Source organism: Setaria viridis, chromosome 5 (genome assembly GCF_005286985.2).
Source record: "Setaria viridis chromosome 5, Setaria_viridis_v4.0, whole genome shotgun sequence".
In the NCBI taxonomy this organism is placed as follows: domain Eukaryota; kingdom Viridiplantae; phylum Streptophyta; class Magnoliopsida; order Poales; family Poaceae; genus Setaria; species Setaria viridis.
Window position 1 is genome coordinate 2,840,123 of NC_048267.2, and position 19,093 is coordinate 2,859,215.

General features: G+C 45.0%; 1 protein-coding gene across 3 annotated transcripts; it reads right to left on the minus strand.

Moving 5' to 3' along the window:
- Positions 1–326: 326 nt before the first annotated feature.
- On the minus strand, positions 327–14,317 carry LOC117854938 (protein ZINC INDUCED FACILITATOR-LIKE 1). Of its 3 annotated transcripts, none has more exons than XM_034737197.2 (17): positions 14,046–14,317; positions 5,484–5,524; positions 5,305–5,365; positions 5,015–5,117; positions 4,825–4,927; positions 4,681–4,734; positions 4,512–4,574; positions 4,083–4,132; positions 3,919–3,994; positions 3,523–3,723; positions 3,277–3,364; positions 3,038–3,123; positions 2,553–2,660; positions 1,877–1,921; positions 1,694–1,782; positions 761–804; positions 327–648 (listed from the first exon to the last, which is right to left on the minus strand). In XM_034737197.2, the coding sequence occupies exons 1-17, from the start codon at positions 14,227–14,229 to the stop codon at positions 545–547; spliced, it is 1,500 nt and encodes a 499-aa protein (XP_034593088.1). In that variant the 5' UTR covers positions 14,230–14,317; the 3' UTR covers positions 327–544. The 3 variants fall into 3 exon arrangements, with proteins under 3 accessions (XP_034593088.1, XP_034593090.1, XP_034593089.1); XM_034737199.2 differs by lacking the exon at positions 14,046–14,317 and adding an exon at positions 8,074–8,326; XM_034737198.2 differs by lacking the exon at positions 14,046–14,317 and adding an exon at positions 5,892–6,084.
- Positions 14,318–19,093: the final 4,776 nt, after the last annotated feature.

Here is a 19,093-nt window from a genome sequence, read left to right on the forward strand (position 1 = left end):
TTTCATTTGTTTCCGATTCTAACATGTAGCTTCCTGACCAGCAAGTTCCATTCTCGTTTCTGTTTCAATATAGTAAAGCTTTAGCCTGTAGTTCTCATCCATTTCTGAACCAGTTTGAAAACCGTGTAAACTTTCCTGGAGTCAAACAATTACTAATCGCCTATGGCACGGCGCTTTCTAGAACACTGTCCAGATCTCAACATTTATCATTTACTCCTGACGAAAAGAATGGTATATATGGTTGCTAATAGGTTTCATTCGACAAAAGATTCGAAATATCACACGGATATAATTCTACTAGTTAGGATCGTGGCAAAACAAAACGATGGCAAGCAAAATCTCATTTCAATTTTATGATATCATCAATAAGCATCTGGTCCTTCGGTGCCTATGCAAAAATTCAGAGAACCCTTTACATCTGATTACTGAACATAAGGAGAAAAGCATGGGCCTTTACAATACTTGAACTCTTGCAGTTCAAAACACACTGTAATCTGACAGTGCGCCTGATATAACTCACAACTGACAAACTTCATATACACACTTACGAACGCCTCATCACATTTGACAGAGAGAAAAATGGCTTGAACGTCAGAACTAAACCAATAACGGATACCATGTTTAGCATCAGGAACAGGATCTGATCACCTGCATTTTGTGTAAGTGAAAAAATATATGCATTTAGTTTTATGTTTAGCTTCCTATCATTCTAAGGTACGGCAAATGGCAAAAATGGAGGAGCCAGGTATATGCTGTTTACCTGGTAAGAACAGTCCACTTAAGTGCTTCTGAGCCCATGAAAACCTGTAAAAAGGCAAGAAAACAAGTTAAGGCCCCGTCTGGATCGCAGGATTTCCAAAGGAATTCTAAAGGAATTCCATTCCTATGTTTTGATGACGTCATATGCCGTTCGGAACGAAGGAACGCAGCTCGCCGTTCCTATGGAAAGGGTTCCTTTCCTTCGCAAAACGCAGGAACTAAAGAATCCACTCCAAACCAATGTTTTTCTTGAAGCTTGAGATGAAGAAGAGAGAGAAGGGAGAGCACAGGCGTGGGCGAGGCGGAAAACTGGTCGGAGACTCGAACCGCTGCGCCGCACATTCCTTCGGCGCCGGCAAGGCCCGCCGTACAGCGGAGCCAGCCTATGCGCCGCCGGGACGTCGCGCTGCGGAGTCCTCCTTCTTCCCTTTGCTCTTTCTGCTGTCGCTCTCTAGCTAGGTAGTGTCGCTGACGCTGCGGAGGTGAAGAAGCTAGCGACATGCCTGTGGCTAGGAAGAAGGTAGGACGGAGGACATAAGGATATGAGTAATTTTTTCTTCTCTCTCGTGTATAGCTCCCGCTCATGACCGTCCACAGGTTCTCATGATTGCTCCCTTCTGGATGGGGCCCATAATGCAAAGCCACCGCATTAAAAAACCATCTAATTAATTTGGTAATTAATCCATAAATATATTTTATTAATTTACTATAGCTTTAGTGGATTCCTGTGTTCCAAACGCCCCCATTGCATCATAGTTTTTCATTCGTCTGTTTTTCACCACGTTCTCCTTCCATTCCTGTGTTTTTTTCCTTTCCTATATTTTCAATTTTTTCATTCCAAACAGGCCCTAAATGAAGTTAATTATTAATATTATTTTATGGTGGGAAACAGTTGATTTCTTGCCATAAAAGACAAAAAAACAACAATACTTACAGAATTCCTGCTGCTGCTGGAGCTACAGCTTTGAACATTGACATCAGAGTCACAGAGATGCCATTTGCAACCCCTCTCTGTTCTTGTGTCTGCACATGTTTGGTCAGAGAAGTCAGAGTCTAGAAAAATGATAGAGCAAATGTATTGACACGTATGAGGTTATTAGACAGAAGTGATGCGTACCACTGCAGTGTTTTGCAGAATGTTGCACGCAACAGTGATGGTAGCCTGTTTTGGCCAAAGAATACATCAGAATTGATTTGTAACAAAATTCCCGTTTGAAATGACAACTTATATTTGCAAAAGAAGATAATTGCACATTATTCGAGAATTCACTAAATCAATGCTCGTTTACATCAGCACAGATGATATTCAACTTTTTCCTAGGCCATGTTTAGTTACTCACCAACTCCCAACTTTGACACTATGCAAAAAGAAGATTCCCCATCACATCAAACTTGCGGTACATGCATGTAGTACTAAATGTAGATGAAATTAAAAACTAATTGCACAGTTTTGTTGTACTTTGCGAGACGAATCTTTTGAGCCTAATTAGTCAATATTTGGACAATAATTCACAAATACAAACGAAACGCTACAGTGTGCTACAGTGCTGAAACAGGAATTTTGCATCTTCCAAATTAGCCAACTAAACAAGGCCCTATTCTAGTTGCCATTGGCGATAAAAGAAACCGTAGAAACTTTTTCCCTCAAGCCAGAAAGAGAGCTGCCCATCATTGTATTAAGATGGAACAAAAGATGGTCCATACAAAATCAAAAGCCTGAAAAATTAAAAAACAAAGAAAAAGAAAAGGGGCCAACATGGCCCGGCAAACTTGTTGGCAGAAACTGGACTTACAGCAAACATGTTCTTCAAAAGCGATGCTATGTTGAGAAGTATCTTGAGCTCCAGCCCTTGTAGGTTGGCCATGAAGGGATATGTTGCAAGGAGAAGTATGGATAAGACCTACAAATCAAACATACATTTGAATTTGGTACTAGAAATAATAATTCCTAGTAAACTAAACACTGATTTGAATTCAGTACGGGCAAGGATAAATTAGATTGAGTAAGTATCTTGATAAATCTGGTGATTCGCTTCAATATACCTCTTTTAGAAAAAATTTACACAAGGAGCACCTCTTCAGTTTCCATAAAAAAGAATAAATCAATATTCTCCCTAATGTTAAATATATATATATATAATAATTGTGATTTGATTCATTTTTGTTCAGTTGATACCTATTTGTTTCCCCACATATTATAAACTATTTTTTAATGATTCTAAATTCTTTGACAAGAGTGTAAAGAAGCGAACCCCACAATGATGCATTTGTTACATACCGCTGCAGGACGAAATGGTTTGATTGGTCCAAAATACTTGGCAAGGAAAGGATAAATTGCAAGTTGATATACCAGAATACCAAAACCTAAACAAAAAATAAATGAAATTGTCATCATAAATAATTCAATGGCAATGCTAACAGGAAGTGGTAAAGATGAATGCTATGTATGTGGTGATTTGATTGTGCTTCTCATATTCAATAATCATTGGCTTCAAACTTGGAAAAAATAATACATACCTGAGATGGCCAGCACAGTTCCAACATCCTGGGATGTCAAACTCAGGCCCCGAAATTTTCTGCTGCTAACTGACCAAAGTGAAAATATCTGAAGATAGTTTTTACACAACATATTAGCATCCCCACGTGCAGTTTTTTTTTTGAAACTTCACGTGCAGCTTTTTAGAAGTTATTTCAAGGGCCAGGGTGAAAATGTCTTCTTCTATTAATTTTTATTGCAGAAGCTGAAAAGAGGATATAGATTACCTCAAGATAAGCTGTGTCATGGAGAGAAAAGATACAGTAGAGGGTTACTGCTGACATCAATTGCCAGTTTTTTAGCAGACTCTTTGTAGATTCACCTCTAGATTCTTTAGCATTTCCAGCTTCTAACTTGGAGTCACCAGCTTGTGCCTCCAGTTCATCAATAGCTTCTACTTTGTCATCATTGTGAAAGTGCAGTGTTTCCTGACAAAATGGGATAAAATCCTGAGAAACTTTCTCAAGATCTTTAGAAAGTTTCGAAATAAATGTTTTTTTGGTGCAAGTACAAAAAAGAACTGAATGGAGGCTTATGAGTCCAAACATTCATTCATTTTCTTGGAAGGATGTAGCTAGTTGGATTTTCAAGGGAAAAATCAAAAGGGAGATGAGGTGGTGTACCGGAAGCCAAATGCATGCAATACAAGATCCTGCTGCTAGTACCGATATGACGAAGCAAGGGAGGAAGTATGGAAACCTGAAAATAGATGCAAATTTTGAAGGTTTATCTAGGCTGAAAGCCACAGAAAATTACATAATAGTACAAGTATGATAAAAAAAATTACCTCCCAAATATGGACTCTTCAGAGAAAAGATTTGGGTACTTTTTCGCAGGCTAATAAAGGATAGAGTATAGATAATGTTAGTCATATATTTATGAATATCTTCTTTATTAGTACACTATTAGATGCAAATCTTCTGCATGTTTAGAGTGAAATTATCCTAAAAATATATTTATACCAACTTTGTTCCATATATATTCTCTATTCTTACAATCTTGTTGGATGAAAATGTTCAGCTTCAGCTTAGATTATTTTTCTTTTGGCATAACAGGACTGCTATCCTCTTTTGTATATGCATTAGGGATGAGATTCTGAAGAAGATGCATATGTATTAGGGATGAGATCTGAAGAAGAGATGCATGATGCAGGCTATGCAAGAGTCCTCTTGATAATTGCTCTTGCAAATTTAACTTCTCTTGCTATAATGCTCACCTGTGCAAGAAAGCCTCCAATAGCAGGTCCAATAACAAGGGCGATCGCTCGTGATGATGTAACCTAGGACATGATGTTAGACGTAAGTTAGCTACAAATAAAAATAAACATTACAAACTGAATTTGCTCGAGGAAGAAGTTGAACACAAACAAAAGGGGTCGCTCTTACAAGAGAGATTCCTAGAGCTTGGTGCTCTTTCCTGCAGACTTCTGAAGCATAGGCCTAGAAAATACAGATGCAAGCAACCATGAGAATGTAAGACCTAATATCACTTGATCATTGGACCAGCCATGCATCCACACTGTGAGTTACCTTGATTGGTCCCAGTATGCCACAGAGCAATCCAAGTAATCCCCTAGTTACAATTGCCATCCAGTAAGTTGTACTAAGGCCAAAGAGTGTGTTAAACACAACCCTGAAAGAATAATCAAAATAAGTTTCACTTCAGTCCTGTTTAACTGAGTTCGAAGTATGTCTCATAATGGGCCCGAATGTTCCCTACACAGAGAGGATGCTGATCACGATGCATGGCTTCCTCCCGTACTTGTCAGCAAACATGCCCCATGGCACAGCACTGATGGTTCTTCCAAGGAAATAAGTTGCCCCTGAAAGATTAATGAAATATAATCGGTAATACAATAAAGTGCACTGACATAAACCATAGTCAATGAAGATAACAGCAGGTTTACCCAATTATTCGGTGAAAATGCATATTCAGCTTTATGAGAAATATTATACATGTATACAAAACTAAGCCTTGAAATCTCAATCATGACAAAAGACGCTACTCACCAACAAAACCAGCATAGAACCCAATGTCTTGCTCTTCTTTTGCGACTTTCAAGTCCCTGATCTGTTGGATTGCAACACATTAATAATTCGGTAGCCATTGTATTTTAAAATACTGAATGTTGCAAGTGTTTGTCATGTTAACAGAGTTAAAGCTTGGTATTTTTAACATTTGGACATACCATGAAGTACAGATAAGGGAACAGTGACTGGATCGGCAGAGCTGGAAAAGGAAAAACATGGGGGGATTAGTCACTGAACAGGAAAAAAACTGATAAGAAATTAAAACAGACATATACTTTGGACAGTATAAGTGGTCCCAGAATAAAGGATAATGCTTTTCAATATTAAAAAAGCAGCAGCACTTATTTAGGCAGCGCTAATAAAGAACAGATGAGACTGTCAGGATGAGAAATCAGTCCTATTCATACTGAATCCCATGGCCTATCTACATTAGTTTTCTACAGTGAGCGACGGTCACCGCGAGCGAGCTGTTTCTTCAGAAGACGACGATCTGATATCGAGATCAAGTCCCACGTCCCATATGCATCCATGTGCGTGTAGAAGAGACGACGCATGGGCATTCATACCGGCGCATAGGCAGGCGATCCAGATGTAGAGGAAGTCCGCGTACGGTATCCGGTCAGTGGCGTGCACCCTCCTCTGCTGCCGGCACCCGGGGCAGCGCTCGCGCCACGGCGGCGCCACCCCGTCCCCGACGAGCAGCGGCGCGCCCCCGCCGCCGCCGCCGCCGCGGGTGCCGGTCATGGTCGTCTGGTGGACAGCAGGAACTGGACAACGACGACGTCGGCGAGGGCCGCGGTGGTGCACGTGTAGGACATGCTCTTTGGGCAACGGGTGCTGTGATGCGTTACTAGGAAAACGCTGGCCTCTGGAGCTGCGTTCCCTCCCCTGTTTCCGGGGTTTAGTCTTTGGTTTGGCTAAATTTAGGAGGCGGGATCAAAGGGGTTGGCTGGGTCTCTGTCCCGTCGGAAACGGCTTCAATGCCAGTACATTCGCAACCACGATGATGGATTTGCGTTGGATGCGTTCTCTCTGTCCCCCGATATTTTTCTTTTCTGTTTACGTTACTTTTCAAAATAGCTGATGTACTCCCTCCGTTTCAAAATGTAGATTGTTGCTATGCATCTAAACGACTAGATATAACTCTAGGTGTATAGCAATATCTATGTATCGAAAAAAAGTTAAAATGATCTTCGTTTTGAAACGGATGGAGCACCATTTTGAGTCTCTAAATTTATCAATTGTTTTAGTTGTATTAGTTTAAGGTCCTACATAATTAAGAACACGCGACAAATTAACAAGGACCGCTAGCAAAGTTCACTTATTACGTATGTATGACTATCAACAACGTGAAATAAAGAAACATCAGCGAAACTAAGGGGATGTTTGGAAGCATATAAAACATATATTTACGTATCTATTAAGCCTAATTAATTCATAATTAGTGCATATTTACCGTAGCATTACATGGTCAAATCATGGACTAATTAGGCTTAATAGATTCTACTTGTGAATTAGCCTTCATTTATGCAATTAATTTTATAATTAATCTGTATGTAGTTAGGGGGTGTTTGGATCTTTAGTCCGGACTAAAATTCATGTCACATCAAATATTCGGAGGCTAATAAGAAGGACTAAACATGAGCTAATTATAAAACTAATTACACAGATGGAGGCTAATTCGCGAGACGAATCTGTTAAGCCTAATTAATCCATCATTAGCATATGTTTATTGTTGCATCACATTATCAAATCATGGAGTAATTAGGCTCAATAGATTCGTCTCGCAAATTAACCTCTACCTATGCAATTGGTTTGTAATTACTATATTTAATATTTCTAATTGGTATCTAAACATTCGTTACACAAATTTTTAGGAACTCTAAATAACCAGTATCTCAAGATTCGATATGAGAGCGACTGGACTTCGATATGACAGCGACTGGACTTCGGTTCCCGCAAGCGCAGCCAAACAGGTCACGCACACGGCGTGGTTGGTCGGTGCAGGGCAACCCAGGGCATAGGCCAATACTGATGCAGCAGGTAGCCGTCAACAGCGCTAGAGTTGATGCTGGTACTGCAGCCACAGGAATTATCTGCAGCAAGGACCATGATATTCTAAGGTGACGACGCACGGGCCCCTTGCACCGGGACGGAGCGGAGAGGTTGTGACGGCAGGACAGGACGGAGGAGACCAGACGCATCGGCTGCTCCAGGGTCCAGGCCGATGCTTGGTCCGGCCGCCACCAGCGGCCGGCCGGCCGGACAGGAGCGGGGCGGATGTAACTCCCGCGAAGCTTCTTGGCCTTGCAGGTTAATGGCTGGTTTTACTTCTCCGGCAGTTTCTCCGGACTTTTATTACTGCCGCCGTACGTACGTACGGGATCATCTGGATGGACCAAAGCTACCGTCATTCGGATCTCTCGTTCGCGATTAATACAAAATTGTTAGTTCGCTAACCCACTCAAGTCGTCATCGGTGCACACGTGCAGCACGGGTGGGTGGATAGATTGGGATATCTTTATTTCATTTGGAGGCCACAGGATATAATATATACGTATATACGCGAGTGCTCTACAGTACACGAACACGTACGTACCCACCCGAGGGTGGCGCATGTGGGTGGTGTTACGTCTGGCGCTACAGCTAGCGTGCCGCGCGCCCACCGAAGAACCTAGGAGAGGAAAAAACGTAACGCCAGGAACAGTCGAGAGAGATCGAAATAAGGGTGTGCGAACCACGACTGACCGGCCACGAGGCAGACGACCCAGATGTACAAGAAGTTGCGGTAGGGGATGCCGGCCCTGGCCTTGTTCGCCTCCTCCACCCGGCACCCGGGGCACCCCTCGCGGCACCTCCTCTCCCCCGCCGCCGCCAGCAGCGGCGCCGCCGCTGTACCGTCCTCGCCGCCGGCCATTCCGAGACCGTAACTGCACCCTCTCTCCCCCTCTGGCCTTGAAGATGTCAAGTCCGTCCTATAGCTAGCTAATGCAGCGCAAGGACAAGGAGTAGGGGCGTGCCCGTTCTTATAGACAAGACGAGGTGTGAGACCGTACGTGACGTGTGCCGGAGCTAAGCGTGAACGGCCAAAAAGGCGTTTGCTCCTTACTTCGCTAACGCGCGCCACACGACCGATCAGAGAGTTAACTCTCGTTTAACTGCTGTATTTGGATCGGGCAAAACCGCAAAAAGCTAGCTGTGGAAACAGCTCTTGACGAACCCGAAACGACCAGGGGTCCGATCGGTTCGCTGCATGCCCCCCGTCCAGGCTCCCGGGATGCGACCTTGGTTACCTGCACAAGCGCTTGGGCCAGGCTCTGGTGACGCAACCGTACCGCTCGAGCCAGGGTCGCTGGAAACGTAGAAATCGGGCATCTGCATCAAATTGAAGGCTGAGCGATCGAGCGAGGCGTGTGCAAGACCGCAGCCACTTATTCCTCCCCTGTACAGCAGCGGCGTAGCTGCACATGCCTGACCAAACAGCAACGCACGCGGACGCGCGGCCCTATAGCTACCACAGCCACACACCACACGACCGTCCCTGTTGCTCATCGCCATGCTCAGGGGGTATTTGGATTGATGAATTAATTTTTAGTTCGAGCCATATCGGATGTTTAGATAGCAATTAGAAGAACTAAACGTGAACTAATTATAAAACTAATTGTATAAGCCGTGGCTAATTTGCTAGACGAATCTATTAAGCCTAATTGATTCATGATTAGTAGTATCACATGATCAATCATGGACTAATTAGATTTAATATATTTATCTCGCGAATTAGCATTCATTTATGCAATTGATTTTACAATTAACCTATATTTAATACTTCTAATTAGTATATAAATATTCAACGTGACAGGCAAAACTTTAGTTCTATCTTTCAAACGGAGCCTTATAACAGCGCCGCTAAGGATACGAGAGAAGAATGTCCCGCTAAGGATACGAGAGAAGAATGTCACGTTATGTTGAAAAGGTAGGACAACACGGACAGCGCCACGGCGTCTCGTCGCTGCGTTCGCCATCGCTTTTGATGCAACTTGGATCTCAGAAGAGAGCGACTCCGCTACCTACCTAGCTAGGCCCGTGCCCCGGCGGTTTCCGGGAAACTTCCCTCGCTCTCTCGCGGCCGTCCGTCCGGCTGGCCGTCCGCCGGGATAATATCACCGGCCGATCGAGTAGCCGCAGCTGGGCCGGTGTGCCATAAGAGGCGCGGAAGAAAGTGGAACGGGACTCTTGTCGAATTGATAGTGATGACGGGGGCAAGACGCCGGAGAGATCGCGAGGCCGGCCGGTGGAACCCGTCGCGCGCGGTAGCAAAGCATCCTCTCCGCTCCGGCCCGGTCCGACTCCGCTACCTGCCTACCTTGCTAGCTAGGACAGCTCTGTGTCGCGCGACGCGACCAGCCGACTCGTCGATGGGGCCGTGTGCGTGGCTTCCGCGAAGCTTCCCCGCGGCCGACCCTTGCCGTCGATCGCTACCACAGGAAACGTACGGCTGGCCGTACGGGGACGCCGTACCAGCGGCCGCCGTTGCAAGTGGTGCAGCGAGCCTCCCCGCGCGGGCGCTCCGTGCGTGCCCACTGTGCCCAGCGCGACTCCACACGTACGGGAACGGACGCGCGTAGCCTCCCCGAAGCTTCGGCGTGCATACCACGCGGACAGTGACAAAAGTACAAGGGGACGAGATCGATGGACAGGTGGGCAGGGGTCCGCATCGCGCACCGGCCATTATACAGGAGCGACAGGCACGATGTGTGCGGCCGTGCAGATCCGATGGCCCCCGCGCGGCTTCGAATGGAATGTGACAGTACGATACTTGGAACAGAGACTATTGAGGAAGACGTACAACGCCATCTTGACCAGCACAAGAACACGTCACGCCACCACACATTACTAGATTAGATTAGGAGAGATTAGATTAGGATCATGTTTGTTTTAGATTATAATCCAGATCATTAGTCACGGGTACTATAGTTAAAAAATCCTTTAGTACCACAAATAATCTCAAATAATCTATCTTATTTGTGGTCTAAAATGATCACGATCTTTTACCCTACTACTCATGAACCATAATTCAGCTTATATAATCTATAAGGAACCTAGGTCGGTGGCGAGAGACGAGACCGGCTCGGCTGATAAGGTGCTGATAGATAATCTGGCACAGTATGAAGGAAGATTATTTCAAATTATTTGTGATCTAAAACTGTTGCGCCGTAGCATGAATACGTGGTGCATGGTATAAGTTCAAAATTATCTTTTTAGAAAAAATTTGTGTAAACGGATTCAGGCCGGAAGTTTGGGTGTGACTAAGAGTATTTTTGGGACTCCTCTGCTCCATATTTTTCAGCTCCACTCCTCGATCTTCCTACCAAACGCGTCCATCCGGAAAAAAAAAATGAAGTTAAGAGCTACATCTATGTTTTTTTAGCACCTCAAGAGGTGCTCCTGAAATGCAGTTTTAAATCTTCTCTTGAAGCTGTGGGATAATTGTCCCACCATGCTACAGTTCATGTAGTTTCCGTACCGGTTCGCTCGCTGGAAAAAGAAAAATAGGCCCGTCCGAGTTCCCATCTTCGTCTTCCTCGTGCCATAGCCGACCACGCCGTCGCTCGCTTGCCGGGGCTGCTCCTCCTCCACCGCCCGTCGGTGCCGCGCCGGCGCCTGTGTCCGCCGCGCCCAGGGCCGCGTCTTCGCACCTTCGCCGGGGCCGCGTTGTTGCCGCTCGTCGGACGGGGCCGCGCGCACCCCCGCTGCCCGCTGGAGGCACGGCGCGGGGAGGTCGACGCCAGGGCAGCAGCGAGGCCGCACCGCGTGCAGTGCTGCTCGCCGAGTCCGCGGGGCCGCGCCACGCGCGCCTCACGCCGCTCGATGTACGTAGTCTCTTAACGCTTGCGTCTCCGCCGCCGCTCCCCGGGGCACCGTCGCGCCTCCGCTGCTGGACTCGTCAGGGGTGTGATACTGAGTACGTCCAGTTAGCTAGCTAGCTATATGCTCAAGAATCATTAGCGTCTTCTGATGCCTGTCGCACGACGTTAATTAGAACTAGTAGAGTCTTCTGAAACCACTAGTTAATTAGTACTAGTACCACCGTACTAGTAGAGTCTCCTGATGCCTGTCGAGTTTTATCTACGTTAGAGCTAGCATTATGTATTGTGTGTGATTGATTTGCTGCGTGCCAGGCTCCTGCCGCACGGAGAAAGAGCAACGGAGAAAGAGAAGGGAGAAAAGATGAGAATGACAAAGAAGGGGGAGAGTAGCGGGAAAAAGCGGGGAGGATGACTCGTGGGACCAATTTTTACAAGAGTAAAATAGACTATTCCCACCTAAATCCTACAATTTTTATAGCTGAAGTCACGCTGTTAGCCAAACAAGTTAATGAGCTCCACATTTTCTGGAGTTGGCGGAGTGGAGCTGCAGAAAAATGGAGTTAGTGGAGTAGAGTTATTTTTTATGGAGCGGAGCATTCCCAAACATGCCCTTAGACCAGAGCTGATTCCAGCAAGAGCGTGGAAGCGCTGCCAAATAGCTTTTCAGAGAGAAGTGATTATTTGTTGATTCAGGCCGGAAGCTAAAAAAATAGCTTCTCCTGATTTTACGAAGTGATTCTCCTTCTCCATCCCCATTTAAAGAGTTTGAGAAGTTATTATCTGCTGATTCTGTGAAGTGATTATCTGAAATAAACTAAGAAGCTGGGAGCTGGAAAAAGTAGCTTCTCCTGATTCTAAAGTGATTCTCCATCCTGATTTGAAGAATTTGAAGAGTTTATGCTAGAGAATCAAAGAGGATCACTTTCAGCTACAGAATCACTTCTCTCAGAGAGTAAGTTTCCATAGAGAATCAAAATTAGATGAAGCTCTACCAAACAGACCTAAGGATTATTCCAACATTCTATAGAATATAGCATACAATTCTATAGTATTAAACTTATATTTAAAAATATTTCTGCATGACATCGATTACCTTACAGTTATGGCTAATATAATTTATAGATGCTACTAGTAGTCAAACAGTCTTAAAGACCGCCTGGTTAATGGGAGACTTGCATCTTAAACAAAAAGAGGTTAAGAGGAGAGGGGAGAGTAGCGTGCTCTAAGACCACGACCTATAATAAAGGTCTCAAAAAAAAAACCTACAATAACGGGAGTGCATACGTGTTGTGAGATTTCTTTTTCGCGGCCAATTCCATCCTTGTCCCTGAAGCCTAGTCTGGAGCCATCTGAAGTCTCTATTGACGTTTTGGCACTGGCCGGCGGCGGGCGCAGATCCCCAACCACGAGTCACAGACCGGACACAAGATGACAGCGAAACGAAGAGACTATTCCAAGGGCAAGCAACAAGCTGGCAAGGAACTGAGAGCTGCAGCTCCGACGGGGACCGGGAAGCTGCCATACCGCACGACGACGTACGTGTCCTCTAGCACGCAGCGTGACAGTGCCACACTGCCACTGCCACGGCATCGCCCCCTTACGTCCTTCTCGTAATGAACGTACGGAAAGAGAGTACGATAAAGTTTAGTCTAAGTGGCATCAAATTTTTTAGGCTAATTAAGATAATTAAATATGAGTTAATTATAAAACTAATTACATATATGGAGACTAATTTGCGAGATGAATTTATTAAACCTAATTAATTCATGATTAGCACATATTTATCGTAGCATCACATTATCAAATCACGGACTAATTAGATTTAATAGATTCATCTCGCAATTTAGCCTCCATCTATGCAATTGGTTTTGTAATTAGTCTATATTTAATACTTCTAATTAGTATCTAAACATTCGATTAGTATCTAAACATTCGATGTGACAGGAACTTTAGTCCGGACTAAAGAACCAAACACCCCCTAGTTGCTAAAGTTTGCTAAAGTTTAGCCCTGTGACATCGAATGTTCGAATGCTAATTAGGAGGACTAAATATGAGCTAATTATAAAACTAATTGCAGAACCCCTAGGCTAATTCGCGAGACGAATCTATTAAACCTAATTAATTCATCATTAGCAAATAGTTAATGTAGCACCACATTATCAAATCATGAACTAATTAGCATTAATAGATTCGTCTCACGAATTAAACTGGCTTAATAGATTCGTCTCACGAATTAAACTTCATCTGTGTAATTAGTTTTGTAATTAGACTATGTTTAATACTTCTAATTAGTATATTCTGGACTAACTTCAGCCCCTGTGTAATCAAACATCCCAAAAAGGTCAGTTCTGAGTTCTGACTAGCTTCGGTAGACAGAGACTATCATTAATTCCTTAATTCACTGGGATATACTTTAGTAGTCACTGTTTCTAATACTCGTAATATTCTAATACTGTAGTACTTGTAGTCCTAACGCTCTCTTTGTTCGTCCCAGGGTTAATGAGTAATTAATTTAATCACTCTCTACCAGCCGTTTCTTCAGGCTTCCACTGCACATCCAGATTGTCCAACAAAGGCTATTACGCGTCCTTTAGGAAAAACGAAAAGATGGAACATAACTGATGCTAATGTACAAGCAAATTAAAGTGCGTGGTTTCCAGTTTGTCCTTTGCACCCTTTTCACTTCGTCAACTCGATCATTCCCGGGCCATTCACGGCATGGACGATGCACGCACGCGCATCACCGGCCAAGAATAGAATACCTCAGCACTTTAGGCTAATGCGCGAACGGACAGCGCATGAGAGAGAGAGAGAGCACTGGAAGAAGAAGAAGAAGCCGGGGAATGAACTCACCGGCGACGAGGCAGACGAGCCAAATGTAGAAGAAGTTGAGGAGGGGGACGCCGGTCTTGCCCTTGTTCGCCTCGTCCAGCCGGCACCCGGGGCAACCGTCGTGGTAGTGCTTCTTCGTCGTCGTCTCCGCCGCCCTCGGCAGCAGCAGCGGCGCCGACAGCTCACCGGCCTCGCCGTCGGCCATTCCGACGCCCTCGCAGCTAAGACTACTAGACTGGAGTGGTGGTGGCAAGCTAGTTGTAGTATGCCGCTCCTATTTCCGTGTCCTGTTGTTCGGAGGAGGCGATGCTCTTTTTTTATAGACAGGCACACCGGTGCAAGTGCAACGTGCAAGTAGGCCGCCTGTCTCCCCCTCTGCCACGTGCTCACGGCCACGCGTTAGGCTCTCAGACGGTCTCTGCATTGACCAGTGCAGTAGTTACTCCTAGGCAACACAACCCCCTCCGTAAATCGTAACATTATTATTTACACGCGTGCATGCAACGCTAAAAAAAAGTGGGACTTGGACTTCGCAGCCGGGACTTGGGCTGTGCTAAGCACGACATTTTTGGAACGACCCAAATCACGGCACGGCACGATAAATTTTAGGTCGTATCGGTACAACATGAATGTAAGGATCGTGCTATTCGTATAATCTCAGCATGACGGGTGGCACGACACGGCACGTATCTTGGACCGTGCTTGGGCCGGCACGAAAATAGCCCATTAGCACATACGTTATATCATCCTAACATCATTTGTTCTATGTATTATATAGCTTAACATAACTCTTATCATAGAAGGAAACCACAAAATCTACCTTACATGTATGGAATGGTGATAATGATCATTCATAACGTAATAATGTTACAATCTCATATGGCCAAAGGTAGTCATAGCATTTACCTACAACATTTATATAATATCGTTTGTTTCCTATATTAGTTTAGAAATTATTCTCTACGTATGAGAACAAAAGTATATGCAAACAAATGAGAACCAATAAAAACCAAACACATGTATTACGAGGATCGTGCTTGTGCTGGCACAGCACGAAAACGTGCCGGCGTGCTACAGACCGTGCTTGTGCTGGTACAGCATGAAAACGTGCCACAGATCGGGCTTGAGCTTAGTAAAAGACTTGACGTGCCATGCTGACGCGGCACGATGTGCCTAGCGTGCTTTGAAGTTTAGGCACGATGTGGCACAAGCTAGAGAGCACCAGCCTCCGTGTGCCGCAGACCTGCAGTATTGGCGGCATCACTATCTACCTACCAAATAATAAAAAAAAGTTGTTCAAGAAAGGTAAAAAGACGTCAGTTCAGTGCTTGACGAAGAAAGAAGCATCTGAACTTTTTCGTTTGTTTATTCCATGGGCGTCGATGCTCGTACATGCGCTGCTCCCGTTTCTTTTGGCACTGGCATTAGTGAGCATTTAGTAGCTGCAGTCATGTCTAAACTCTCTCTATTTGGGGCATCACTATTCGGAGCTGACACCGTGGGCCGCCATGGCATCACCGGAGCCGGAGCAACGCTGGAGCATGGGGCGGGTGGTGCTGGGCTTCCTGCTCCAAGAATCGACCCACAAGAGGCTTTGAGGGTGTGCAAACTACGGACACAAGACTCTGTCATAGGCGATATCTGTTCGTGGAGTCGAGAATGCTACCACCAAGGAGGCAGCAAGCCAGCAACAACGGCTGAGGATTGTGGCAGAAGCTGCGAACTCCAGGAAAAGCCAGGAGATCACCCCATCCACGCTAGGATCTGCTCCCAGCCTCGTCGGAGATGGTGAGAGCGACGACGAGGTGCCGTGATGCGTCAGCAGCAAATTAGCATAGGAAACCAATCTGTCAGAGGAGAAAGAGGACTTTTAGTAACTAATACCGCTACCTGACAACACCAAACAAAGATAATGTTGGTGTTTTGTGATATTATTATCGTTTACATTTCTCAACCAAATACAAGACTATGTCTTCAAGTGTGCAAGAGACAACCCCAGTTCACTATCAAAATCATTGGCAATATGGGAAAAGGAGTTCTAAGGCCTTATTTGTTTGGAATTATAATCTACCTAAATTATATAATTTGGATTATGAGTCATTGGTACTATGGTAAAATATCACTTTAGGATCACATATAATCTGCGTAGCTTATTTCAGATTATATGTGGTTCCTAGTAGTTCCATGACGATTTTTTACCCTCTTACCTTAACTATAATCTAGCTTATATAATTTAGGAGGGAAACGAACACACCCTGAACCAAATGCATCTCGGCAGCACGATCACGGTCATCGCATGCATTAATGCAATCGCTTTCTTCCCACCATTAGCCAACAAACTGTAGCCACCACGTCTTATTTGTCTGATCATCGCCAATCCTCCTGGCCACTTATCACTCGCCAGCAACAGCTCAAGGTTCTCAAGTAGTGTGGCCGGTGAGCTGAGACACTGGCATGCGCCAAGGTCGCAAAAATTCGATAAGCACCGACTATGAGCAGGCAGAGCAGGAGCAGCGCAGAAGCCAGAGGAGAGGACCATTGGTCACGGTGATGACGTGCCATCCTTTGGGGTCCACTACGCACTAATGTGATACCAACCTGCCAACAAAAGGTTGGTGTTCCAACACTGCCCTCTATTTACCTGCTGCCCTGCCAAGTAGCGAGCCTTGTTTGTTAGACAAAATGTTTTTTAGGCTTGGTGCGAGGTACAAAATGGGATCTTCAAATAACCAAAATATTTTTGGATTTTATTATATAACTTCAGGTGTTTTGCAATACTAACAACTGACATCATCGTAACTTCCTTACTGATGAAGAATTGAAGATAAAGTTCATGGTAGTAGACAATAATAAAGGGGAAATTTTACTTGTGATCAAACCTTTTGCAATGATGAAGAGTTAACTGGAATCGAATCCCGTTTGGTTGGTTCAAATGTTCAAATGTAACGTAATCTGATTATTGAAGAAGATAACGAATTTCATTACATATGTTTAGTTGCGGTGGTTTGTAATCAGTTGATACTGCAATCGAATTCTTTACCTAAATAATATTTATACAAGGTTGTTACCCTCCTCCTCCACCGTAATCAGATACAACACCCACACCGTAATCTGATTACGTTATCAGAGTGCAACCAAACAAAGAGGGTAATCACCCATTCCGCAGCTAAATACACCGTAATCCGATTCACTTTGCGTTTACATTACCTTATCACGAACCAAATACTATCTTCCTCCGTATTTCCATCTCAGAGCTTTTATCGGCAAGACCAATACGATTTAGGCATTCAAGTTTAGTTTTTCAGATTAATCGCTGAGGCGCTAGTGCTCACTGTCGAACGACCACCTCACCAAGCGACGGTGTCACGGAAAGATTGCGACGCCTTGACACGGCCATGTACGAACCTAACTGGGGAATAGTGTGTTTCCAGAGGTGGTTATAATGTTGAGTTTATATACATATATGCAAGCATCTATATTTATACTATAATTTTAAAAAAAGAAACTTATTCAACGCGATCCAAATGGAATGCTTGTGTATAGATCGATGTGAACCTATAACAAGGCATAGGTCCAACGGAATTGCGTGTAGGTTGCCTAGAGATATGTGAATATCGGGAAAGCTAGTCCAGCCATGTCATGCTTCAAAGTAAATGACAAAATGAGCTAGCGACCGATAGCCGGGTTCGCATATCACCATCGACGAAGTGCAGGAAGGAGTGCGCCAACAACGACCGGACTGTCGCTGGCATCATTGACACGTGCCGCGCGGACGCCGACGGGCTTCATTATCAAATCGTTATTATATTGTACACGCCGACGATGGGCCGGAGAAAAAATGGCAGGTGGTGGACTGTCCAGATCTAAATGCATTATTCTTTTATTGATGACTCAAACCGGCAAATTGAGCGTGAGGAGGGGCCATCTAGTCTGTTTTTTATTCCCTAAAAAACTCTTCATTTCGAGTCGGTCTCTGTCTTAACAAATGTCCTCGTATTTTCGACTAAGATCCTTTCAACAGTATATGCATGATACGTTCAACGACATGGAGACGTATGATGATTTTGTCAATTTCAACATCTAAAGACCGGCCCACTTACCCGAAAATGTTGGTAGGGAGAAAGTGCGCCTTTATGTACCCGAAATGAATTTCCGGGTTGAATCGAGTGTCCACGTACATGTACGTGAGCATTACTATGTTTTATTTAAAACACTTATTCAATGATCATGTCGAAAGAAAAAAAATCAACCAGAAGGGGCACCGCTAAAGAAAACATCTGTCCTAGCGGCTAAACGGCTAAAACAGATCTGTGTTGATGGATTCTACCGGTATAAATGATAATTTGCGCTGGTGGATGCTTAAAAATCCATCAGCAAAGATAATTTTAGGAAAAATACAAAAGCCGGCCGTAGGGGCTCGTCTGTCATGGCCGCGCCGCCGCCTCGTGTTGTAGCTCACGTCGTCGTAAGCCCTGAGGCAGACCTTCTTCACTTTAAACTCCACCGCTTGCGCCCACCCCAGTGCGCCACCATGTACGCATGGTGACTCGACCTAGGCCTCCGCATCATGCGCCAGCCGCGCGGAGCTTCGCGTCGAACTTGAAGGCGGCAATGAGCCTCTGATGCCTCCTTCCCCAATCGGAGTCGCCTCTGGGCGCTGAGGTCCGCGTCGAGCTCAGCAACAACAGAAGCTCGTAGTCGCGCACTGAAGCTGCCCATGGGTCCACCGCCCACGACTCCACGCCCCCCACACCAGACACCAGTAGTGGCTCCACCGTCTGTAGCTTGCCGACGCAGCACGTGCCGGCCACCGCTCCATCGCTCGAGCCTGCCGCAGCTTCACAGTGGAGACAGAGATAAGGGAGACAGATGTGAGGATGGGAGAGAAGTGTTGTGAGGTGAAAGAGATAAGGTTGAGCAATGCAAAGAGATAAGGTAGGGATGGAGCTGAGGTATCGGGTGGAGCATGCCATTTTTTCAATTACGCGCCTTTCTCTCCAAATTTTTTTGATATTTGTGGTGGCGGGTGGATGCTGGTGTGCTAGCGGGTGACATTATCTTCCGCCAGC